General features: G+C 43.8%; 1 protein-coding gene across 1 annotated transcript in view; it reads left to right on the forward strand.

The window, feature by feature from the left end:
• LOC310861501 (serine/threonine-protein kinase WNK2) overlaps window positions 1–25,834 on the forward strand; it is a 50,652-nt gene that overhangs the window by 14,579 nt on the left and 10,239 nt on the right. Inside the window, exons 3-20 of the mRNA XM_083768963.1 lie at window positions 4,025–4,197; window positions 5,126–5,346; window positions 5,627–5,784; window positions 8,591–8,679; window positions 8,901–9,120; window positions 13,052–13,316; window positions 13,436–13,551; window positions 13,967–14,788; window positions 15,438–16,556; window positions 16,655–16,693; window positions 18,056–18,223; window positions 19,990–20,307; window positions 20,590–20,633; window positions 21,776–21,935; window positions 22,505–22,621; window positions 23,042–23,218; window positions 23,500–23,551; window positions 24,220–24,318. Of these exons, the coding sequence (XP_083625089.1) occupies window positions 4,025–4,197; window positions 5,126–5,346; window positions 5,627–5,784; window positions 8,591–8,679; window positions 8,901–9,120; window positions 13,052–13,316; window positions 13,436–13,551; window positions 13,967–14,788; window positions 15,438–16,556; window positions 16,655–16,693; window positions 18,056–18,223; window positions 19,990–20,307; window positions 20,590–20,633; window positions 21,776–21,935; window positions 22,505–22,621; window positions 23,042–23,218; window positions 23,500–23,551; window positions 24,220–24,318 (4,357 nt within the window). The remainder of the gene's footprint in view (window positions 1–4,024; window positions 4,198–5,125; window positions 5,347–5,626; window positions 5,785–8,590; window positions 8,680–8,900; window positions 9,121–13,051; window positions 13,317–13,435; window positions 13,552–13,966; window positions 14,789–15,437; window positions 16,557–16,654; window positions 16,694–18,055; window positions 18,224–19,989; window positions 20,308–20,589; window positions 20,634–21,775; window positions 21,936–22,504; window positions 22,622–23,041; window positions 23,219–23,499; window positions 23,552–24,219; window positions 24,319–25,834) is intronic.

Genomic DNA, 25,834 nt, shown 5'->3' on the forward strand with positions numbered 1-25,834 from the left:
AAAGAAATCCCCGTTCATTTTCCTCATAGACTTTTCAGAAAGTATTTATTTAAAGACGTTCACGCCGCGGACAAAGGCAACTCATGTCGTGACCAATCATGACAACAAACACAATTTTTCGGGGCAAACAAAGAATTAGAAAGTAGAAAAAAACGTCAGGTTACAATACTTCTTTTGTTGTTTTTCTTCTTTGTAATTTTTTGTTTGTTCCAAAATATTGTGTGTGTTGTCATGATTTGTCACGACAAGAGTTGGCTTCGTACGACGCTTAAAAGGTCTTTAAATAAATACGTTTTGAAAAGCCTATGGAGAAAATAAATGGAGAATCATTTCCTGGGCCACTCGTTCTGAAAGGGGGAGGGACTGCGACGCTCTATAGGCAACCACACTAAATATACATACACCATGCATGCTGTACGATGGTGCTGTGCTGTGCAACGAAAATGGCACATTTACAGGCACAAACGAGGCACATTCGCGTTGTGAGCCCAAATCAAATTTCTGGCTTATCAAGAATGGAATCAAATTGCAAATCAAAGCATGAACAGCAAAAAAATGAAGTGGAGACACATTTTTGCTGATCACATTTCAACCATATTCCTAGGTGGTTTGAATATGATTACCAATCTGATTTCTAAATGTGTGCTCACAGCGTGTTGCATTGCGAGTAAAGTCTTTACTTTACTCATTGCTCATGCCCATGTCGTTACGTTATTACCACAGCAACCAATGCAGCTAGGTTGACAATGTCATAAGACACAAATACAATCTCATCACTTGCAAATAACAGTGTGGACAGTCAGTTCTAAAGATCTGATTTGAGAAACAAATTGGATTTGCCTGCAGTCTGACTCTGAACAGAGCCTAATTTGATTGGAGACATCAGTGTACAGTAGCCTACTTGCTTTCATTGCAGTGCAGTCCAACATCCTCTCCTGGGTTATATAGTAGCAGCAATATTTATTCATAACGGCCTTTTGCAGATTTACAGTATTGCCTAAATGTGGTTTTTTCCCCTTCACAAATACATAATTAGAAATTCATGTATTAAATAAACCTTTGACCTTTTTGTCTGTTTGGCAAATCCTACCACATGTAATTCAATGTCAATGTTTGAAAGTTATTTTACACTATTCAATAGTTCTTGAGAAGGCATAATCCACATGTGTTGCTTGCAAAGACGCAAAGAAAACCTGTGATTGATTAAGAGAATGTCTGAAGCCGAAAACTGCCGATGCAAAACATTTGAAATTTATTTTTTACATTTTTACGATTTTTACTTTGTTAAATTTCTAATAGTTTTTTTTTATGTCTACAGTGGATTTTTATGAAACAAACACTGAGGATAGAAAGAGAATAATTCAAGCTTTTCGTACAGCTGCAATGTTGGTGAGTTTGACGTTGTGTAATACAATCAGATAGGACTTTTCTGTTTGGATGAATGGGCTGTCTATGGGAAGTTACACCTTGTTAGCACCTTGCCATCAACGTATATGGTAAGATGGCCGCGGTCTGCATATGGTCCATAGACATCAGTACAGTCTGTGTTGGTGTACTGATATAGTCTCCCTAAGCAGCACTAATGAGAGAGATGTAGTGTAGTGGGTGGCAGCCGAATGGAGCAGAGATTTATAGATTACTTCCTGCTAATGTCACAATCAATTTTTTTCTGTGCCTACCAGTTGCGTGTGCCTTGGTGGCTAGTGGCTACATACTTCACTCTAGCCAGCCTGTAGCTCTGTTCTTGCACAGTTATTAACCAGCATATCAATAGGCGGGAAAAAAAGGTCAACAATTCTTCAAAAATGACAAGCTCACAATGCACCGTAGTGCGTTTGTAGATCAGCTATTTCTGAGTGTAGCACACACGTGACGAGATTCCTGAAATCCGCACCTGCAAGTTGATTACAGCACAGCTGTCAATTAAAATAACAGAATGAGTGATCCTATGCCAGACGGAGACATGTGTGGGTGGTGGTGAGGATACATGATTCCTGTGTGTGTGTGTGTGTGTGTGTGTGTGTAGGGGGGGGAGGGGGGTCAGGGTGGGGGGCATGCATAGATATACTTTAAATGCCTTCGTGAGCACATGTTTGTATATCTTGCCATGCCAAGTGCAACATGCCTGAGCCACCATGTGGCTCCTAAATTATGCAGGAGCCCCTGTGTTTGCTAAGAGGGAAAACAGATATGCAGGAGAGCAAATGGAGGAAGAGTCTGTAGGGTGCGTGCGGGTGGTCGTGGGGGATGGGAGAGGACTTTGGGGTTATTTAGGAACAACCGTGTGATTCCTGAAGAACAAACGATGGAGGCCTCTTGTGAGGTTTAGGGTGGGGGGCAATTGTTGGGGGAAAAGCAGCAGCAGCTTGCTGGGAAGTGGGATGATGATGATGATGATGATGAGAGGTGGGGCTGGGGAAAGGAAAGTGAAGATTCTAGGGGGAAGAATGGGGGTTCTGGTTGTCAACCTAAAAGTAAACGGATCCTTCTGCACCTCAAACAACCCTCCTCTTTTTCCTCAGTTTTTGTCAATTGACAGTGAATAGACAACGTCGATCCTTGTGCCCCTCCCTTCCCGGTGCAGCAAGGTGCATTTGGGGATAAACCCGGACAAACTTAGCTCAGCCCAAACTCCAGCGTCAGCCCTGTATAGCTCAGCTTGGCTCAGTGGAACAGGCTCTCTGCAGAACTGAATTATGCATGGGACTTGAGAGGAGTGCAGTGAAAATGCCCAACCACACACACACACACACACACACACACACACATTATAGACCCAACTGTGCACATATCCGGATGTAACGCACGCACAAGCAAGCCATGTTTTATCATTCACCACATCACGACTCTCCTCTGCAATACATTACATCACAACAGCCTTTCTTTTATATATATTTATCTGTGTTTGACGTATTATTTGTTGCACTTTAGCCCTACCCCTTCTTACAGGGGGGATCGCTCCTGTTGAATAATTAATCAGATCACCCCCCGGCTTGTGTTCGTTACATTCTGCTGTTAATGTCAGTTTGTCTCCGCGTGGGGCGGGGACCATGCTTCGTGCCCATGTGTTCCTTGCTTGTCTTTGTTACGTAAGCCTTCTCTGCGGTGTGTGTGCGGGTGGGTTTAAAGTTATGGTTAAAGAAACCATAACGCTATGAAAGTGCTTTTCGCTTGTGTCGTGTCCCACACAATCGTGTACAGAGTTGGGGAGTGTGTTGTTTGGGGGGGAGGGCAGATGGAGCGGCGTGAGTGGGATGCTGGGGGATGGTGATGGGAGTGGTTGGTGCTAAGGGGTGCAGAGATGGAAAAGGATTGCAGATATGGGGGGAGGGGAAGAGATATAACATAGGGGTAGTGTGGGTGAGGAAAGCGAATAAGTGGGTGACGCGGGATGATGGGGGATGTCTGGTGAGGGAGATGGATGAACTGTAACCTTTTGCTGCAGTGTCTGTTGGCTTGGGTGTGACTTCATTGATGCGCGAGGCGAGCGCACGGCTCCCCTGGGGGACCGCTGTGGTCGTCTTTCCGTTTATCATTAGAAGGGGGCAGGCACACCATCCACTTCAGGGATGACGTGTTTGGTTTTTATTTAAAAATCACGGATACATCTGGGTGGTGCAAAGCTAGTGTGAACAGAATCACATCTCACTGGAACAGCGAGAGTCTGAATCACTCGCTGTTATTATAAAGGCTGGCTGTTATTCCTTGAAGAAGCCGTTGCCCTGGATTCCTCCCAGGTGCTTCCACTCCTTGGCTGCCTGTCATCAGCCAGGACATTACACAAGATCCAATTAGAGTAGACGTCTGCACTGAGGTGGATACACTAATTACATACATGTGTACGTACGCATGCATACGCACACACTGTACAAACAAGATCAAGGAAATGAACAACTCCGAACAATGTATGTACTGTATTATGGCAATAGTTATCATACCTCTTATCACTTTGGCCCTTTATCTTATTTCCTGCCCCCCACCCTCCTTCTTCTCTCACTCACTCACTGTCCGTCTCTCTCTCCAGGATCGTAAGTTGTCCAAAGCGGAGCGTCAGCGCTTCAAGGAGGAGGCGGAGATGCTCAAAGGTCTCCAGCATCCTAACATTGTGCGCTTCTACGACTTCTGGGAGTCTCCCCTGAAAGGCAAGAAGTGCATTGTCCTGGTGACGGAGCTCATGACGTCAGGGACACTAAAAACGTGAGTGTTGTGCTGAAGATGAGAGGCAAACGCATGACACACACACACACCCACACACATATTATCTCATCGCACAAACCACCATTGATCATCTCATCACACATGTACAAAGACAACAACCAGGAAATGGATTAAGACAATTTTGCCATGATTGGTAAAATGAAATGTGTAATTTACACATTTTGTTACTTATCGCCCTCTTCTAGTATGACATAAAATGTGTCTCTTTTAGTAAGAATATGTTGTGTAACTAGTATATGTTGGAGGTTGCGGGTGGGGCCCGTGGGGGATCAGTTCTTAGCATCAGATGAGTATTTTATCCTGGCATTATTGGAGGGTGGGTGTAGGGGATCAGTTCTTGGCATCGACCCAGCATCAGTGCAACCATGTAATTTAAGTTCGGTCCTTTCTCTCTCTCTAGCTACTTGAAGCGTTTCAAAGTAATGATGCCCAAAGTGCTGAGGAGCTGGTGCAGACGCGAGCATGGAATCCTCTTCGTGTTTTAGTAAGGACGCGCTGTGATTGGCCAGTGCACTTGTCTTGTGCAAGGACGCGCTGTGATTGGCCAGTAGCCTCTTTGAGTGGCCGACGGGGGAAACGTCCTCGCCAGAACATGATTTCGCCGAGTTGGCGAAGCAAACTTCGCAACGTTCGACACAGCAACGTGCACACTCGGTGGTGTCTCTCGTGGCTCAAGTTCGATTGAGACGGCGCCCCTCTGTCGCGGTTCAAAACTGTGCTTTATCCCCTATACCAGGAGGGTGCGTGACCATTTACTCACATGCGAAGAGGATTCCATGCTCGCGTTGTTGGAGGGTGGGAGTGGGGGATCAGTTCTTGGCATCAGATGAGTGAGTATTTTATCCTGGCATCGACCCAGGTGTCGGTGCACCCCCACAGTTATGTTCGCTCCTTTCTCTCCCTCTAGATACTTAAAGCGTTTCAAAGTAATGAAGCCCAGAGTGCTGAGGAGCTGGTGCAGACAGATCCTGAAGGGTCTCCACTTCCTCCATACCAGAACCCCGCCCATCATCCACCGGGACCTCAAATGCGACAACATCTTCATTACGGGACCCACGGGCTCAGTGAAGATAGGGGACCTGGGTCTGGCAACACTCAAGAGGGCATCGTTCGCTAAGAGTGTCATAGGTAGGAGACTCCGTCAAGAGCACCACGGTGCAAAAATGACGCTGGAACGAACATTTGGGTAAAATGGGTAAATGGCAGATATATAAATAAGCTCACAACTTGTTGTATTGAGTTGATGAGTTGTGATCTTGTAGTTCTGCTATTTTCTGCAAATATATTTAGGTGTAGAGGGACTAATGGACAAGGCCTAGGATAGGCCCCTGGGGTATTTCGGTTAAGTACAGTAGGGTTTAAGACTTTAAGTGGTTAATGACGTGCCTACTGTCCCCATTTTCTGCAGGCACCCCAGAGTTTATGGCCCCGGAGATGTACGAGGAGCACTATGATGAGGCTGTGGATGTCTATGCCTTTGGAATGTGCATGCTAGAGATGGCTACTTCAGAATACCCCTATTCCGAGTGTCAAAATGCTGCTCAGATCTACCGCAAAGTCACAAGCGTGAGTTACAACTTCTGTTTTGTACACCACCTCGACACATTCGCCAGAACTGGAAAAACTCCCAGAACACTGCTAATTTCCATAAACCAAGTAATAATATACTGTACAGCAAATAATTGCGTTGTGTTACCGTGAAACTTAATGAGCACATTCATGGTTTCTGGAGGATAAACAATAACTATTTGAGTGACCTCATGATTTGTCTCCAGCGCCACTCTCAAAATGTCAGCTTTTTACATACAGTAATATACTGTATCTCCTAATCAGTTCTACAGGCTGTGTTTTCCAGTTCTGTTTGGGGGTTCCTCCAGTAATAGATATTGACCTACCTCTCTGTTGAATTTTTGTGATTTTCATCTCTAGAGAGCATGTCTTGATTAGATTATTTCTGGTTGCTTGGGATAGATGATTTTCTTCTCGATTTGTCCAATTCGACCAGGTCTTTCTTTTTGATATAAATTATGTGCCCAGCATGGGTATAAATTCTGTCCTCTAAAACCTCAGGGATTGACTCCTTATCTTAATCACCAGCCATGATTTAACAGTTTAACTACTACTACCATTGGTGAATTTAAATGATCCTAGGTGTATCCAGCCATGATTTAACAGTTTAACTACTACTACCGTTGGTAAAAGACTCAACATGAAAAATGCAAGGCCTTTAGGGCAGCACTGGCCAGTTGGCTGTGTGACAGAAGCTGGATTACACTGTGTGGTCATAGAGAGTCAGTCTTATGTCATTCTTTTGAAAATGGCTTTTTGAATTGTATTAACATAACAAATTAAGACAACTTTAAAAATCTAAATTAAAAACACAACTTAAAAAATCTAAATTAAACACAAAGTTGATTAAGCACTAAGTACATTAGTACAGCTATTACAGATTTGTAGATGAACTTCAGGCTCTGTTGCGTTGTCTCACAGTCTGCTGAGCACAGGGAAAACGGTTTTCAAGTCATGTGATACTTCCTGGTTTGTTGCAAGGTATTGATTTCTCACTCCTGAGACTTGGCAGTGTTGGTACCTGATAGGTGAGTCATTCACCGGCTGTTGAAGAAAGGCTCTGTATGCCCATTTAAATGGCATGCCAACTGTCTCTCTGCATAATAATAATAATAATAGAGCTTTATTTATATAGCACCTTTCAAGAACAAGGTCACAAAGTGCTGAACAACAAGAGCATAGAACATATCATACATCTAAAGGCAACAGCAAAAACACAGAATAATGGCACATCGGTGAAAAACATAAAAAGGTGAAAAAATGCATCAGAATATACAAAGAAATCGCAACAATAAAGGATTAAAAATGGGTCTTGAGGAGTGATTTAAAATGAGGAACCAAGTCGGCAAGCCTGATCTCCAGTGGCAGGGCGTTCCATAATGAGTGTGCGCGGATTGCAAAGGCCTGATCGCCAATAGTCTTTTTTTGGCCTGTTTGTATGGTGCATAGTGCATACTGTACTCTATTGTTACTGACTGTGACTGCCTTCAGGGACTACTGTGGAATCTTAGTATAGGAGACTGATCAAAGAGAAATCCTGAAATACTGTATGCTAAGCTTTGGTACATACAACAGTTCGGCATCAGCAGGATTTAGCCTCTTCCCCTGAAGCCAGTTCTTTCTCAGATGCAAGAAGTGGCTCTCTATAAGAATTTAATGAGCTGACAATTTTGAAATTGCTTCACGCCAATAATGCTCTGCTATGAAGACGGTATTTGAAATAAAAAGGTCATATTTTGAGCATTATGATTGGTTACTTGCCACTATCTTTACTTTTTGTTTTGTATAAAATAAGATTCCCCATTGGGGAAAATTCAGCCAGTTATTCAGCCAGCCACCAAAAGTCAGCGGTAAGAGTGTAATACAGGACAGGTACAGTTAATAGTACTGAGTCACTAACCAAACCTAGATGCATACAAATAAATAAAATTGTTTTACTCTGTAAAATAGTTTTAGTTTCTGTCACTAGACATCTGTACTGGGTTTCTGAATGAATGAGAACTGTACAGTGAATAATATGTGATATGAATCTATCGCCAATGAGTAAATGAATTGATAGTGTCAGGAATACAGCAGTGAATATCTGGATGAAAATAGTTATTTTGTATGAATATACTACATACATACACATACATACACAGCCTATCTACAATTAATGTAATAATTAATGTATGCAAGGCTAGTTTACTTGTAAGGCACATTTCATCAAGGTAATTCAAGGTGCTTTGCACTTTTAATTCTCTTAATGTTTTGTGTAAAGTGCAAAGAATACATAAAAGGTAATTTGCATAATGTTTTGTGTAAAGTGCAAAGAATACATAAAAGGTCATTTGCATTAAACAAAGTTATTATCTGTCCATGGCAGAGTCGGATGACTTTAACGTGGCTGTTCAAATTCACATCTAAGTCCATTTCTGGCTTGGGTTGTGGATTCTAACCGTGTCGTTTTTTTTATTTTATTTTTATTTTTAGTATTATTAGATTTCGATATTCTATATATATATATTTTTAGATTTTAATAATTATTAGGTTCTGTAGTGTACATCTATAGCCAGAGTCAAAGGTTGGAGTCGGTAATCCAAAAGAGCAGGCCGTGCCAGAGCAGAAATTGGTAATCCTGAAAGAACGGAACAGACGGTGCACGTCTTAGCTCTCATACGGGGGCCAAGCTTTGTTGTGGAGCCTGATGGCTGCTGGCACCAAGGAATGTCCAAGTCTCTGTGTGCTAAGGAGGCATGATATTGTTATTATTCCCTTCCAGTTCACAGCACGTTCTCATTGTCTCGCTTTGATGTTCTCACAGGGGGTGAAGCCAGCCAGCTACAATAAAGTCATAGATCCTGAAATAAAGGAGATTATAGGGGAGTGTATCCGCCAAAAGAAAGATGAGAGGTGAGTGATTACCCGCCATTAATCCATCAAATCTATTTTTTGGGATCATTCTATCAATTCTATGTGATTTTTTTAATTGGACCATAATAAGTAATAAAGTAGTCAAATAAAATGAAGGTTAATTGCTCATCACAAGTTGAACTGAACCAGAACGGACGTCTTGAAATTGCTTATTATCAAGCATGAGTTGATTACATTTTCCGATGATTGACCCTACCCAGGTACTCCATCAAGGATCTACTGAACCACGCCTTCTTCGCTGAGGATACTGGTGTGAGGGTGGAACTGGCTGAGGAGGACGATGGGACAAAGGCCTCCATAGCTCTCCGGCTGTGGGTTGAGGACCCCAAGAAACTAAAGGGGAAGTACAAAGAGAGCGGTGCCATCGAGTTCAGCTTTGACCTGGAGAAGGAGGTCCCTGAGGGTGTCGCGCAAGAGATGGTGAGTGAGAGGTGGCTATGTACAGAGCATGTGATACATGATGCTCCTTTACCAAAGGATTTGTTATTTTAGTTTTATTGATCTGTGGTTCCCACACACACATTTAAACATATTATGCAGGACGGACGAGTACTCGAGAGCTTTCTTTGTCCACTGAAAGTCATGTCACAGGAAATGGCAGCCTACAGGTTGTCTGGACAAGGCAGATAAAATTACATTTGAGTCATAATGGTGTTTTTGTTTTAGTTGATTGTGATTGCATGCATGTCTCTCTACCCCTCAAGTTTGTAAAGATTTCCCAGTAGACCAGGACATGAGTACAGTAAATTAGCTTGCTGACTATCCCACTGTATTGCTGTTATCCCACTGTAGGGCTGTAGGGCTTACGAATACTGCTCGTTGTGTTTTCACTTTTGCAGACAAGATAAGTATCCCACTTTTCGTTAAACAGGTCGATCTTGTTCCAAATCATGTTTAAATCAGTGATTTCAGAAGGAGGTAGTCTTGCATTCAGACGATTAAATAGCTGTCCAACCTCTGTCACTGGAGCTGTTGATGTGCGAAGATGGGTCTTACCACGCGAGACTAGGGGGGGAGGAACCTTGTCGTGTTTAGGGATAGGGAACACTGATTTTAGTTCACTCAGTATCCTGTTTATGTGCAGTTTTCAAACGGTGTTAACCTATTCCGTCCACCACAACTTGCCAACCTGGATGGCGCGCTAATCTATACTGAGGCCATTGGCTACTTGCCGTGGGGCGGCACTAGCTTGCACAGTGGCTTGCTCTGACACATCTCACAAGCCCTCAAGTCAAGGCATCACTGTCGTTGTGCTTGTCTTCATGTAAGTCATGCATGCTTAACCGCTCTTTTTTTTTTATCACTTTTTTTATTCATTTTTTCAACAAACTGCACGAGACAAAAGGGAAAAAGAAAAGATACAACACATACAGTACACACGAAAAATATATATAATCCTAGACATTTTCCGTTGTTCCTCATTCCCCCATATCCTTAGTCTCTATGTTCGGTCTTAAAAATTGTCCATTTCACCCATTTGTCCTTCCTGCAGTCTCAAACGATGCGTCAATTTCTCCATGAGATATGTCTTGAATCAACTCTTCCCATTGTTCCTGTGTTGGAGGTTGCTTAACCGCTCTTTATTCAGTTTAGTTGAGGGTAAAACAAATTCACATTCATTATTCCTTGTGTGGGGCTCAGTGAAATGTTTTCCGGGCATGGCATGGCAATGTGTGTGCCAACAGTGCCTGTATCTCATGATCAGGGAATGCGCCCACATGCAGATGGCCAGTGATAAGCTACTGCACATTTCCAGGAATCCGGTGATTGCGCTACTATTTTTTAAATCTTGCTTTTCCCCAGATGCCCATCAGATAAGATGCCCTGGCTGAGAGAAATGTTTACTCCAATAAAGTTGCACATCTTTCTCTCTATTTCTGGTTATATCTCATCTAACAGTGAAAACTCAGATTAACACACGTTGACAAATGTTTTTGAGAGTTCAACCTTTGGTTTGACACATTTAGGATAAATTTTTGCAATCGTCGATGAACTGGCAGGACTATCTGTATCTAAAGGAGCTCAAACATCTATTCCACCGCATATGAGATATGAGCATCTAGTCAGCCATTATCAGATGTTACTAAAGCACTGTTTCTCAACCAGTGGTCTCCGGACCACTAGTTGTCCATGCCATAATTACAGGTGATCCATGGTAAAGTGTTTCTTTATCTAATTTAAGAAACAAATTGAATTTGCTTGGGGCGTAGTGAGGTGTTAAAAAAAAATAAAGAAAACAAAGAAAAAGGTTTAAATAAATGACTTTTAAGGGCTTGATATATTTTGTTACCGGTAATTCTGTGCACCACTGTGACAGACTGTGACCGTGTAGTTCTGCTATGTTTGGTGAACAACACAGGCACACAACCATGTTTAACCAATTTTTGGCGGGAACCCCATTTGGTGTTAAAACATTATGTTATAATTAAGCTATTGAAAAATTGCAGATCTACAAGCTCATAGCGCGAGTGGCGCTATGCTATTTTTGACAAATCGTGAAAATGTGCCTCAAATCTTTCAGAAAATTGTCATGATTTAGAAAACATTTTTTTAATTTTGACGTCAGGCCACCGGTGGGACAACTTTAGTTTTTTTCAACAAAGGTTCATGTTTTAGGTTGATATGAGAGAGTAAAAGATGAGTGAATTTGCTGATTTCTTTCGTTTTAGGGCCTTTCGAACATTTACAAAATGTAATGGCAATTAATTTTTTTTATTATTTAATATAGTCTTACTAGACCCCAAGAAATTACATCTGGCCACAAAAAAATCACAGAATCTACTGAATGTGAAGGTAGCCTACTAGGGGGAAGCCACACTTTGTGTCATATGCTCGATATGTCAGTTTGACACATTCAGTAGATCCCGTGATCTTTTGTGGCCAAAAAAAGAAATCGCTATACAATTTAGTAAAGAAACACATATTTAGCCCCATGCGCCCCCTGTCAAAAACAGCTAAAATCCCTAAAAAAAGAAAGCCGCAAAAAAATAAAAATACATTCACCTTTTACTTTCTCTAATAACATAAAACATGAACATTGGATGAAAAAAACTAAAGTTGTCCTTTAACCCATTCGGGGTGGGAACCCCTTTTGGTGTTTTACCCCTTCAGGCTGGGAACCCATTTTGGGGTTCTGTACAGTATGTACAGTATTAAAAAACTGATGCTTATATATTTTAATAATGAAAAGTAGGAAAAAAAAGATGTTGATATGCCTTATTTACTAATTAGATTACTATATTGTCGTAGGGACTGGGGAGGTGGGGTCACCGGGGTGGTCCTTTGATGATTCTAAATATGCTGGTCCAGAGCTGAAAAGGAAAACGGATTGAGAACCACAGGAGCCCCATGTCGGGGGGGGTGTGCACGAACAGCAAAAGATACGTTCTGAGAAAGAGGAGTATTAGATGTGAAGATATACTATATTGCTTTTGTTGATGGAACAGACCTCTCCCTGCTGTTGTAATGGGAGTAAAGCTTCTGAGATGAGAATCAGCCAGCTGACCCGTTTCCCATCCTTCTCTTTATCTTGATCCCTTTTCCACTCCGTATTGGTTCAATGTTACTCCATTTATGCTTTGTCTTCTTTGTAATTGTATTTCATGTCTTCCTATCTCTTTATATCTGTCGGTCAGTGTATCAGTCTCTCCCCGGCTGTGTAGTTCTGCCTCAGCCTAAACGGTGACTGTGGTGAAAATGCCAGGGCTTGGTTGTTAACGGATGATGTGGTAATGACAGCAGACACTGAGGGCTATACGAGCACAATGAGACTGCACAGTCAGCAGCATGTGCCCATCCAGTCAGATCTCCCTGATGACTAATTTCCCAACAGACGGAGAGATTCAGGTCATCTTCATAGACGGGCCTCCTGTCTGCGGCCGTGCACCTCCATGCTATTTGCGGATATGGTGTCATATTGCTCTTGTTTATTATTTAGGTCACATTCTAACATATTTATAACATTTTAAGTGTTATGTTATACATTAGAATATTATAAGGCTTATGTATAGTAATGCCTATAGATATGGCGAGTGTCTTTATATTCTATTATAGTAATTTACTACACCTTTGTACCATTTTTAGATATGATAGTTAGGTTGTGTCTTCCCCTTAAGGTTGTGAGACAAAACGACAGGTAGAGGTGTGTCCTTTGTCTAATTGGTGAGTAATGTATAGTGTCTGGTGCAATATTATAGTTTGAGGTAACATTAGCAACACTGCCAGTTAATGTTGGGAACCAACTGAATCCAAGCACTGAATCCAAGTCTCTATGTTGCTCCCTCTTTTCTCTCACGTATTCAACACTAAAAATATCCCATTAAGCCGTGCATTCTTTCCCTCTTTCTGTAAGGTGGAGTCTGGCTTCTTCCATGAGAGCGACGCAAAGACTGTGGGGAAGTCGATCAGGGACCGCGTGTCGCTTATCAAATGGAGAAGGGAGAGAAGTGCGTCGGCGGCGTTGGACCGAGGCGAAGGGGCTCTCGGCACACAGACCAGCCTGACTCACGGCTCCTCCGCCGCGGCCGCACCGGCTGGACAGCTCCCACCGCTGGAGATGGAGGAAACCGAGCTGGACAGATTGTCCAAGCTGCCCGCTAGCGCCACCTCTGTGACATGTAAGGATTTCCCCCATGCCCTCTGCTCCGAGACACACAACAAGCCATCAACGTTGTTTGTTTTTACCTGTTGCGTTACACAGAGTGACCCTTTGATCTCTGTTGTTACACCCCTGCAGCAGACAGCACGTTCGACAGTGGTTTGGGCTCGGCCGTGTATTCAGACTCCCACAGCAGCCAGCAGAGTGTCCTCTACCAGTCTCTGCACGAGCCCATCACCATGGCAACGCAGCAGGTCTGTACTGTGAGCAGAACACATGCAGGGCCCATGCACACACACACACACACACACACACACACACACACACACACGTGTGCACACGCACGTACAGTGCCACACACAATGTGAAACAAATTACTGGACATGTGCATGAAGGTCATTAAGTGAAAACAAGCACTGTGCCCTGCCCACACAGATCCCTGCAGGATCATTACCCCACACAGAAGCTTAGCAGACTCTCGGCACACATCAGCCCTAATTAACATTACACGTGTATATTGCATGTCCATATCCATCCCTGGCAAGTGTGCAAACATACCACTTTTGGTTCTACGTTCCTGTTCGTCGTCATTCCATCCTATCGTTTTGTTTTTGTGATAGTGTGATGTGCAGTAACATCTGTTTTGCTTTCGGGTTGCTGTTGGATCAGAACCCGCACAGTGGTCCCTGTTTGGCCTCTTGTGAGAAGCGTGAGGCTTGGCAGGGAGCTCTGGGCCCACAGCTCAGGGCCGAAATGGGCGCCATGGCACGGAGAGGAAGTGCCCCCGTCATCGACAGTCTCGGAGCCAACCGCATCGCTCAGTTCCAAGCCCTCATCCAAGCCCAGAAAGTGAGATCCATCAGCCCCGTCCACGCCACCTCTGAGAACCGAACGGAGCTCGGCTCCACCAAGGTCCACTTCGAGGCAGAGGACAGGTTCCCCTCCCAGAGCGATTTGCCTCCTCTGCCTCCCGTCCTCTCGTACCTAGGGGCCCGTCGCCACAGCGACACGTGCACACACGCGCAGCCAGTGGCCGCCAGTGGGTGTGCGTCGCCGGCCACTGGCTGCGCGTCGACATCGCTTCCTGGTGGACGGAGACACTCTGACCTCAGCAGTCTCCTGAGTCTGAACTCTCAACACCACCAACACAGCTCTCTGCCTAGAACTCACATGTGCCATGCGTGTGTCTCTCTGTTGCTCCATCACCATCTCTCCCCTGTTGCCAGGCCAGCGCATTCCTATGCATGTGCCTTCAGACACCACCACCACCACGCCACTGGTGGGTCCACAGGGGCTAAAGGTCAGAGCGACTGTTCAGACTTCTCCCTGTTGCAGAAGTCCCTGTTCAACATCATCAGCCGCAAAACAACAACCCCCTCTAACACCTCATGCGCCCAGGGCCCAGCCCCGCTCCACCCACCCCACCAGCGGCCTGCCCGCCGGGCCAGCTACTGTGCTGGAGAGCAGCGAAGCGCCGGGGCTGAGGGAGTGGTAGGTTCTCATCGGCGACACCCCCTGTTGTCCTCCGTTTGGGTAATCCGACGCTTGCATAGCCGATACCTCCTAGCCTGTAGGAGGCACAGCACTGTTCTGCATGGAGCCAGTCTGATCTCCTGTCTGCTGTCTGCACCTTGCTGCCTTCGTAGAAATCACTAGTCTTAATGCTTGGGAGAACGTGGGACAAACTGTTGCAGATCAACTTCATGTCCTGCTGACTAATGACATTAACAGTCTGTCTTTCCGCTTCACTGACTAAGTGCCCAGCTGTGTTTTTAGTTTTTTTCTCCTCCCTACCTCGGGATTGTGTAGATCCTTTGACACTGCTCTGGACAGATGGCCACTGGTGGCACTAGGAGCAGTGGCCGTCTAACCTCTTTCCTCACCACCTCCCTCGCCTCCCCTCCTTCCCTTGTGTCCTCCTTATTTTAGTGCACACCTGTTGCCGCCTGCTCATTGTGGAGACGGATGTTTTATGAACTTATTTTTATTCCTTCATCCTCTCATTATGTTTACATCCTGCGTTATTCATGCTGTATTGAGTGTGTCATTTTCTGTAGCTTTTGTGGCCCTTTGTCATGGGCCCAGTACAGGTCTACCCCAAGAGATTCTAAAATAGTTTATTTCTTTCTTCCTCACTCAGGTCAACACTGCAGGCCTCCAGAACCAACCTTCACTCCAGAGCCTTCATTCCTCCAGCCCAGCTCATCATAGTACTCTCCAGTACATCCAGTCTGGACATAGTCATCCTAGTCCAACCCTACCTCCAGCCGGTCTACCAGTTACTGCATCCAGCTATGCTGCTCCAGGTATGCCACACGCTCAAGCTGCATCGGCCGCGGCGCAACAATTTGCACAGAACTACCAAGCACCGTTTCAGCAGCAACAGGTGGCGGCTGCAGCGACGGGATACCCTGGTGCTCCCGCGTCCATGCCTGTCCAACAGACTGGACCTACAGTGACAGTAGCAGCAATCACCATGCCACTGCAGCAGCCGTCGCAGAGCTACCCTGTTGCAACAGGTGTGCCCACTGTGGCAGCCACTGCCCAGTGCCTCCCTACCCAGGCTCCTGGTGCTCCTCAGCAGGTGTTGCTGTCTAGTCATCAGGCTGGTCAGACTTCCTCCTCACCGACACATTACAGCAAACCAATCCCACTTCAACAACAGCACCACCAACAACAACCCTCACAGCCAATCGCTCAATCTAATGTACAGTACACCCAGCAAGCTCTACAAGCTCATGTTCAGCTCGGTTATTATGACCAGCAAATGGGACACGTTATGCAACAACAGCAAATGGTGCCTAAACTTCAGTCTCAGCATAGCCTTCAGACCTCTATTCATCAACAACCAGCCCCAATATTACTACAACAACAACAACACAGCCACCAAGCAATGCAGAGTTCAGTTCCATCGCAGAGCCAACAGCTAGCCCAGCCTATATTTCAGCAGGTTCCGGTCCCTGCCTCGCAGCCCTATCCCACGTCTGCTCCAAATCCACAAGTCCCTCCAGCCCAGCAAGTGTACCTCGCTGCAGGTCAGTCTGATATCCCCTCTCAAAGCAATGCGCCCACTTCCACTAATGTGTTGCAACCACAGATGGGCCAAGTGCCAAGCCAGTACATGCCTGCCCAGTCTGCTGCAGTGGGGCAGGCCTATTCATCTCTTCCTCAACAAGCTGCAACCCCGCAGACCTACCCAGGATCAAGCCAAATGGTGACGGCCCAGAACCTTCCGGCCGCTGCACCCATGGCACAACAGGTGAGTGTACAGTGATGATCATGAACTTCAACATCATTCATCTAGCCATTTTTAGTTCCCCCAGCTCTGACCCTGCTCTTTCTTTCATTTCTCATCAGTTCCATCCCCATCTCTACACCACAGCTTTCCTGAACCAGGTAGAACTCCATTCCTCACAGCACACTTTGTCACAGCAGTGCCCAGTAATTATGTTGTTGTAACATAAAGATGCAAAACAAAATGCAAACTTGATATGAGAAATATTGTTTGTTTATGACAACATAGCTACTGAGTTCTGGAACTGCAAACATTATATTTTAGTAGGTGTTTCTGGCATAACTCCATCTACTTCCACCGTGGATGGAGAAGGGGAAAAGTGTTAAGGGCACGGTCACACAGCCAATTGAATATTTCACTTCTCATTCACTTCCATTCAATGTGAACGAATAGGCAAATTAAGGATTGACTCTGTGTGGCAAAGCAATTTTGCATCTTGCCCTGTGTAGACTACAGCATTGGTAAACTTGACTTTGACTCCACTTTGCTGTAATTAGCAGTAGTTCTCTTAGACCCCTTTTCCACCGGTTGGTTCCCAATGGGAACCGATTCAGTTCTTTTTGGTTTTTAGTCCATGAGCCAGAGCTCCAAAATTGGTGGGCAAACTATACCCTATATTAAATTGTTTATAGGATCAATACAAGTAAATTAATACATGATAACCCTTCCACAGTAGCAGCTTTTTCATATTCTTTTTTTTTTCTTCTCCTACATAATGTCTCATTTGCATATTAAAAATGTAAAATTTGTAATACAATAAATCATTGTCTTCGTGTAAGTACTCAATTGGGGAAGTTTAATGGTGATAACAATATAATATAGGTATGGTTTTGCCCACTCAATTCATAATTTATGTTTCAATTTTGGAGCTCTGGCTCATGGACTAAGAACCAAAAAGAACTGAACCGGTTCCCATTGGGAACCAACCGGTGGAAAAGGGGCCTTAGTGAGCCAAGATGAGAACAACAACCACATCTACTCAAACTACAATGCCAACAATAAATAAAATTAAAAGTATACAAGCTCACAACGTGATGTAAGCATTTTGATCAGCCAAATTTTTATTTCTTTAAAAATGGCTGGTTTTGCCCTGGTGTTGACCTCGACTTGAGACAAATATTAGGATTGCCTTTTTTTTGGTGCGTGGACGTGCCCAAATAAACAGGAGTTTCCTCGGAAACCGGCCAACACAGAGCTTACGGAAGCAATAATGAAAACAATAACTGTGCTGTTATCTGCTAAGCCCCGTGCGTGCCCTGTGTCGGCAGAGCAGTGGAATTCAGAGCTCTGTGCAGCAGATGCATGACAGGATGGAGAGAATGTAAAAGCCATTCTGGTCTGAGTCAATGGCAGGAAAAGCACAGAGGAGGGGTGGGGGGTGTGGCTGTAACCAGAGTCCCTTCCATCATCCAACTTCCGGTGCATTTCTCCCCCCTTCTCTTTTGATGCTTTCTGCCGGTCAGGGCATTTCACAGTTCGGACAAGATCGGCAGAGTCACAGGCAGAATTTTAACCAATCCGCATCCCATTATGCACTTCCTCCTCAACCGTCATTGGTTCAGGCCCCTGTCCATCACCAGGTCCATCCTCTGCATATCTCCACCGCGCTGCCACCAACACACCCATCCCAGGTATACGCTTAGAATCACTCACGCTTATCACAACCATTTCCGTTTACTTGAGTCTGATTTTTAGATTCAGTGGATGCCTCAGCAGAAGATAAGGGATTTGGACATTGTTTAGCCTCTTGACTCACACAATTTTAGGTACTTTACTGTAAATAAAAACAGCCGAAGCCTACCCAGTACCCAGCTTGCTGCATAGCAGAAATGGAAAATCCAAAATATATTTAAAGATATTTTAAAATGTAGCTTTTCGTCTGGCGATCGGGTGGCGCAGTGGTAAAGCCTGCCCACCACAACAGATGTTGTGGGTTCGAATCCACCATGGTGCATCCGGCTTTGTCCGGCATCTGTGCGAACACAATTGACCATGTTTGGGAGAGGGAAGCTGGGCTGGGAGGATGATATTTTTCAATTGTGGGGAAAAAAGGGGGGTAAAAATAATTGGCTACTTGAAATTTAGGGGGCGGGAAAAGTATCTTTCATCAACGGAAATGACAAACAGATGAAGGCTACAGATGGTAGTATTAGAAGATTGTGGAAAAGTTGTCTGGCTTGAGAGACTAGATTTCGCTTGATGCACCATCCTCCTACTTTCGAACCTTCTCTTAATTATGCTATGTCTTCCTATTTCCTCCTGTTTCTTCAGTTCCCTTCACAGTTTCCCTCTGTCCAAGCGATGGTGGCAGACAGTGACTCCTCCTCCTACCCTCAACCCTGTCCTGCTCCTTCACCCTACTCCTCCTCCTCAACCTTGACCCCTCTGCCTCCGATCTTCCTCTCTCCTGCCAAAACCGTCCCTCTAACGGTCCCTGTGATGGCGGCTATGACCGACAATGACTACTCCTACCCTCGACTCTGTACCGCTCCTCCACCCTACACCTCCTCAACCTTGACCCTTCTACCTCCGATCTTCCTCTCTCCTGGCAAAAGCGTCCCTGTAACCCCCTCGGTCTCTCCCCTCTCCCCCCTGCACATAGAAAGCGCTTTGGCTCCCCCTGTCTCGGTGCCTCTCTTACATTCACCCACACCCCCACTAGCTATGGTAGGGCCCCCATCCCCACAACCCCAGCAGTGGTGTCCCATTACCCCTCAACACACGGCTGCTAGATCCGAAGTGTCTCATCCGCAGCCTGCACTTATGGAAGCCCTAGTCACGCATGGCATGCACGCACACCCCACCCCGTCACAATACACACACCCGCCCCCTGTCACCAGCGCTCAGCCTCTGAGACAGGTAATTATTATGGCTGCAGTATAATGCACGTGTTTACCAAGAAGGTGTGAATCGAAACGAACTAACTAGTTGTGTGTGTTGAGGGTGGATTTGCTGTGTCTTGGGTGTGAGCCTTCACTTGATAACCTATTTTATATTGTGTATGCTTCTGCACAATCAATGTGCGTCATGTCACCAACGAACCGAAACGAAACAAAAACATCCTGTCATCTTTTTTTTTTGGGTGGCATTTCAAAACATGTTGAAATATGCACAGCTTTCTATTACTGGCAAAGGGAATTTGTTTGTGTGTTAAAATTAATGCAATGATAGAGATGAAAACAACATGCCTTAGTGGTAGTGTGTCATGCTGTTGCAAAATAAAAGGTATGTTTACTGTAGTTCTTTACCTAATAGCTTGAAATGAGTTAACAACATTAAGGACAGTCATTAAAGCTCTAATGAAGTTACGATCTTTCTGGAGAACAAATCCCTTCGTGGTGACTTGCATAAATGTGTTGTCTGCAAATAAATTTTATTTCTGGCTTCCTTTATGCAGGTTCTACAGCAGACCCTGCTCAGCCACCCAGAGCCAAAGCCTTCTGCTCAGCCGACCCAGCCTGCAGTCTTTACCCCACCTGTATTGAATGGGCACGACGCTGGCACAGCCGCTGCTGCTCAATTGGACTCCACCCAAAACTTGGGCCAGATGCCTCCGCAGGCCCGGCATCAGGCCCAGAGCCACGTTCCAGCGCCGCTGCCCAGTGACTCTCGGATAGCATCATCAGGGCCTTCCAGCTCCAATCTGACTCAGCAGAAACAGGCCGCCGCTCCCTTGGGGGCTGTGAGTCAGAGCACAACAGAGAGCAACATGGAGGTATGGATGGATGTGGTTTAATTCCTTTAGGCTCCTCATGGTTAATTCATACTTGGTCGTACAATGGTGTCACACGCTGAAAATGGCTGATCTATGTCAACTGGTAGATCGGCTATTTTCAGCGTGCCATGACGTATAAATTGGGCTTTAACACCTTTTCCTCTTCTCTCTCTTGTCAAATTTGGAGTTACCAGCATCTCAAAATGAAACGCCTTGACACTTGATATAATCCTTTATTTCCCCCTGGTTGTTCATATTTTCTGCATTTTGTTCTGTCTGTAGGATCAAGCTACCGAGAAACAGACAGCAGGACAGAGCTATGACAGGTACCAGCTGTTCTCAACTTAGAGAGGTGTTTGGATCATGTGGTGATTTTGACAGATGCATGTTAGATGTAGCCAGTCTGGACCAGCTCTGAACCTTGGACAACATTCTGATTTCATAATTTAGCCTTTACTAAACCTACTGTATTTAAAAATAGTTTTTAGATTAGTAGGTTCTATTTAGGGTTGAAATTACTTAATTGAATAATACATTATTTACATAAATTCTAGACAGACGGGTAACGGGTAAAGAGAGATGGGGAGTGACACGCAATAAAGGTCGTCTGGATCGGGATTCGAACCTGTGACGTGCTCTCAGACTGCATCAGAGCCTGTGGAATGCCACCAGGCGCCCTTCACTTTATGGTTTAAAATAATTAGACTACATAGATTCTGATTTGTTTAAATGAATTACAGTACATAGATTCTGATTTGTATTTTCTAGTTTCAGTCTTAAAGTTATATTTTGACTTCAGCAGCCACAGTTACTCAACTACATTCCTTGATAACACTGTAATGAATTGTGAATGCGTTATGAGTTAAGTTTAAATTTCTCATGTGGTTGTGTAAAGGTTGACCTAATTGTTTTATATGATAATTTAATTTGTATGTTATTTGAACAAGTTCTTAGAACATCCTCCTAATTCTATTTGTTATTTGAACAAGTGCCTAGAACATCGTCCTAGTTCTGTTTGTTATTTGAACAAGTTCTTAGAACATCCTCCTAATTCTGTTCATAAGCTCTAATGAACTTAGCTTAGCTGAATTACTTTCTGTCCAAATCCTTGAATCAATGACACTCCCTGCGTCGGGATGAACATTTTGCAGCAGAATGGAGACTCTTGGGGCCTATCGTATCGTATGCCCCATTTACTTTGTCTTGAACCATCTATATTTGGATATGCCCACTGCCCAGGCATATCAGACTAAACACTACCGTGTTCCTTTTACATTAGCAAGAGGAACAGAACATGGGTATTAAGTATTAAGCACAATAATATTATTTGGTCTCAGACAACCACTGAAGGCTATAACAAAACATTTGGAGGCCCGGTTTTCCACTGTGATTTGCAAAGGTAACTCATCCAAGAAATGAATAAAGCACTGATCTGTAAAATTGTCTGCTCCTTTCTTCACAAAACCAGCATCAACTCTGATGCCACCTCAGGGAAGGAGTTGAGTGATGGCTGCGAGGGCACATACGGACTGAAAGGTGAAGGGAAACATCGCAAACACCACCGCAGGTCTACGCGCACCCGGTCCCGTCAGGAGAAGATCAGTAGGCCGAAACTCAGCATGCTAAATGTGGGTACCTTAGTTGTGTTTTTTTTTACCCATCGACTTCAAATCAAATATACTTTACATTGCTGCCAACAATTTCCCAAAGCATACCAGTTTTTTATGTGTTTTTCCTACCTTGGAGGGAGCTATTGATTTCTATTCATTTTAGATTTGGTTACAAAATAATATTGCAGAGACCAGTAACTTGCTTAAAATAGGTAATCATCACTCACAATGAACTTGGCACGGTTGCCCTGTCAGTCACAACACATTTGAAGACCCACATGCTATGACAGTGGTAATGGTAAAACAAAAGAATGGTGACATGAATGGAGAAGCGGATACAAGGGGGTTTACACTATCACCTGAAACGTTTGAATATAAATAAATAGGAAAGTCACTATATAAAGTCACTTAAATCTAAAAGCTATCCTTTGAGAGTTAAGAGTTATCCTTTGGAAAATGATCAGCAAATGACAAGCATAGTATACATGATTTTTAAAACTGTAACTAAAATGTATGCTGCATATACTGCACCGTAGTCAGCAAAGCATATTAATTGGGGTGATGAATGGTGTTGCTCTTCGGTACAGGTATGTAACACGGGTGACAAGATGGTAGAATGTCAGCTGGAAACCCACAACCACAAGATGGTCACCTTCAAGTTTGACCTGGATGGAGACGCACCAGAGGAGATCGCTACATACATGGTATGCATTTGACTAACTGGTGAAGCAATCTGAGTAGTTACTACTTCAATAACATTTCAAATGTCCTTCCAAAGTATAAACTGCCCGCCTCCCAGCTCTCTGTGAGATGATCTTTCAAATACCGGTAATTCTTTCAAGTCACTAAACTGCCAAAGTCCCAGTGATTCTGTTTATCACTGCAATGCAGCCTCTCTCTCTCTCTCTCTCTCTCTCTCTCTCTCTCTCTCTCTCTCGCACTAAAATCTCTCACAGAAAGACTACTGTAGAAATGAGAACTTTCTGCATCGATTTTCTCCTCGGTGTGTTGGACAATCAATATCAAATTGCACATGGGCATTGAACATATGCAGCGACTGGCCAAATTAGAGAATTTTGGGGGTTCAACCGTCAACATCTCCTCCGTCCTACTACCCGTCACAGGTGGAGAACGACTTCATCCTGCTTCTGGAGAAGGAGATTTTCATAGAGCTGCTGAGGGACATCATGGACAAGGCAGAGGACATTCTGAGTGAGGACAGGGAGGGGGAGAAGTGCTTTGAGCAACAGGGAGGTGGTCCCCAGCAGAGCCAAGGAGAATCTGGCACACTGGTGACAGAGGTGAGTGAGATGGGGAACTCTTGGCAGGGAGGCGATGCGGCCATCTTAGCCCGGGAGGACCGTTGTCCTACCTTGTGGCACTGTTCGGGATGATTTTGCACGAGAAGCTGCCAACAGTTTGCTGCAAAGACGAGCATTGTTGCTGATATGACACTTTCACATAACTGAATTTGCTATCTGAAAGCCAAGTCCTGTGGCTGTTTATTAAATCATTTAAAGGTTGTTGTACATGAATTTGTTAAATAAGCAGTTTGCTGTTTAATAACCACTTTTCTCTTTAGAGTTCAAAGGCTGCCACGCCCAACAGTCCACATTTGGTGTACCAACAGAATGGTGAGGCTTTAGCTCAGCATTTGGCATTCAGGCTGCAACTGCCAACTATTTAACATTTATTTACATATTGATTATTCTTTTTCAGATTTATTTTTATATCTCAAAGAATCAACAATATTGATTTAAATTTGTTATAATCGGCTAAATCGATGAGTCTGATTGAACCATTCATTTTTATACTTTGTTGTACAAAGGTGTCAAAAAGTAATGAAAATAGCCAATTTACAAACTCACAATGCATAGCTTCTAGATTGGCTATTTTATCTCATTTAGACATTTTTGATAGCCAATAATGACGAGAAGAAAAAAGGACAAAAAGCTGAAAATCAAACCCTCCTTGACTTTGAATAAAAATAGTGTATATACTATATATATATATAAAAATATATATATTTATTTTTAAATAAAGAACTCAATGTATGTGGTTAACCACAGGCACAGTTGTTGCTATGGGAATTTGCATTCTTTTGGAGGTCTTTTGTTGTGGCAAAGTATTAAGATGGAAGAGGATTTGATAAATGAGGTGTCAGGAGGCGGAGTGATCTCCGTGTCTGATCGGTTCCCTAGCGATTGGGTTTGCACCCTTCCTATCTCAGTTATTTTGCCCTACAGAGGATGTTATAGTTGTGTGTTTCTGTGTGTTGTGTGTATGTGTTTGTCCTTGACAGTCCTCCACACTGGCAAGCGCTGGTTCATCATCTGCCCCGTGGCTGAGACGACCACACCAGACAGAGAGAACAGCTCATCACATGTCTCTGCAGCCAATGGTACAGTAGGCAGTCTGAATGCATACACCAGTGGTTTGCAACCTTTTTGTTTCCCAAGACACAATCTCAAGGCACACCTGTATCCATATATATGCCAAACGGCACCTATCTTGTGTTATAAAATTTTAAAAATGTGCATCGACACATGGTGCTTGTATTAAATAAATAAAATGTTTACCTTTTTAGGCATGCCCAAACTAGGGACACCAGGTTGAAAGTGGTTAGAATATATATCAAAATAAGAATTGAAAAAATCCCCCAAAAGATAGCAAAAAATCTAATCAAAGGTGGACAAAGTACTCTCATTTCCTCTCAGCACGCATCAATAAACAAACGGTTAGAATATATGTTTTCAGGAATCGGGTTATCTAATTTATTTATTGAGAAATTAGTGCGCACAAAGTAAAACTAAATAAATAATAATATAACTTTTTAGTAAAGTTATATTGCAATAATAATGTGATGTTGTCGCAAAACCCCACCTGGTCTTGTCTTATAGCAAATTGTTTGGGAACCACTGGCAGAGACACACACACACACACACACACACACACACACACACACATGTGCGCGCGTGGGTGGGTTATGTTAATGTGTTTTACACATCAGCAGTCTCACGTGGCTAATGGACTTAATTTAGCTAATGGAGATTTGCGTGCCCTTCCATTGGATGTGTTTATTAGTCTGATTAACCATTTACTATACTTTGTTGTACAATGGTGCCCTAAAAACAAAAGGCAAAAATTGCTGATCTACAATGTTGCCAGTGTTGTAGAGCTTGTAGATCTGCTATAATCGAGGAAAAACGCGACTAGGAAGCCCTAGGAAGGTGACAAGGGCTTCACAACACGGCAACACTTGCAACAATAGGATGTCTATATGATTGGCCTGCGGATGTTGCTGAGGAAGCGATGTGTGCATTAGTGTTGAGCTGTGTGGCGGTCAGTTACATAAGCATGCTGCTGCAGAGTCTCTAGGCCTATACCAACTCTCCAAGACCACTCCAACCCAGCCGGATGGAAGAAGACAATGAATTAACCCATTCTGACCTGAGATGTCAGTCGTTCTTCGATTTTTTCCAAAAATAGCAGACCTACAAGCTCGTATCGCGCCACTCGGTGGCGCGATATGAGCTTGTAGATCTGCTATTTTTCAATAGCTAAAGCATAACATGATGCTGACACCAAAATGGGTGCCCGGTCAGAATGGGTTAATGCAACCATCCGTCACCCACAGGACCCTGTCCTCTTTGGAGCTGCAACTATTGAATATTTTGATTATTTTCGTACGATAATATTGAGGATCTCCGGATATATAGTATATATTTATTTGAATTATCATATATGGTATATACATCAACAAATCGACTTGAAAAAATATGAATTGTTTTTTTTTAAATATATAATCAACTAAATTAATTGATGGTGTGATTATTAAGCCCTATTTTATACATTCTCAAACAACGGTGTCATAGTAGAAATAGTGGACCCACAGAACATTGAGACCTTATAGATCA

This window comes from Protomyctophum parallelum, assembly GCF_964188405.1.
Source record: "Protomyctophum parallelum genome assembly, chromosome: 7".
Taxonomy (NCBI): domain Eukaryota; kingdom Metazoa; phylum Chordata; class Actinopteri; order Myctophiformes; family Myctophidae; genus Protomyctophum; species Protomyctophum parallelum.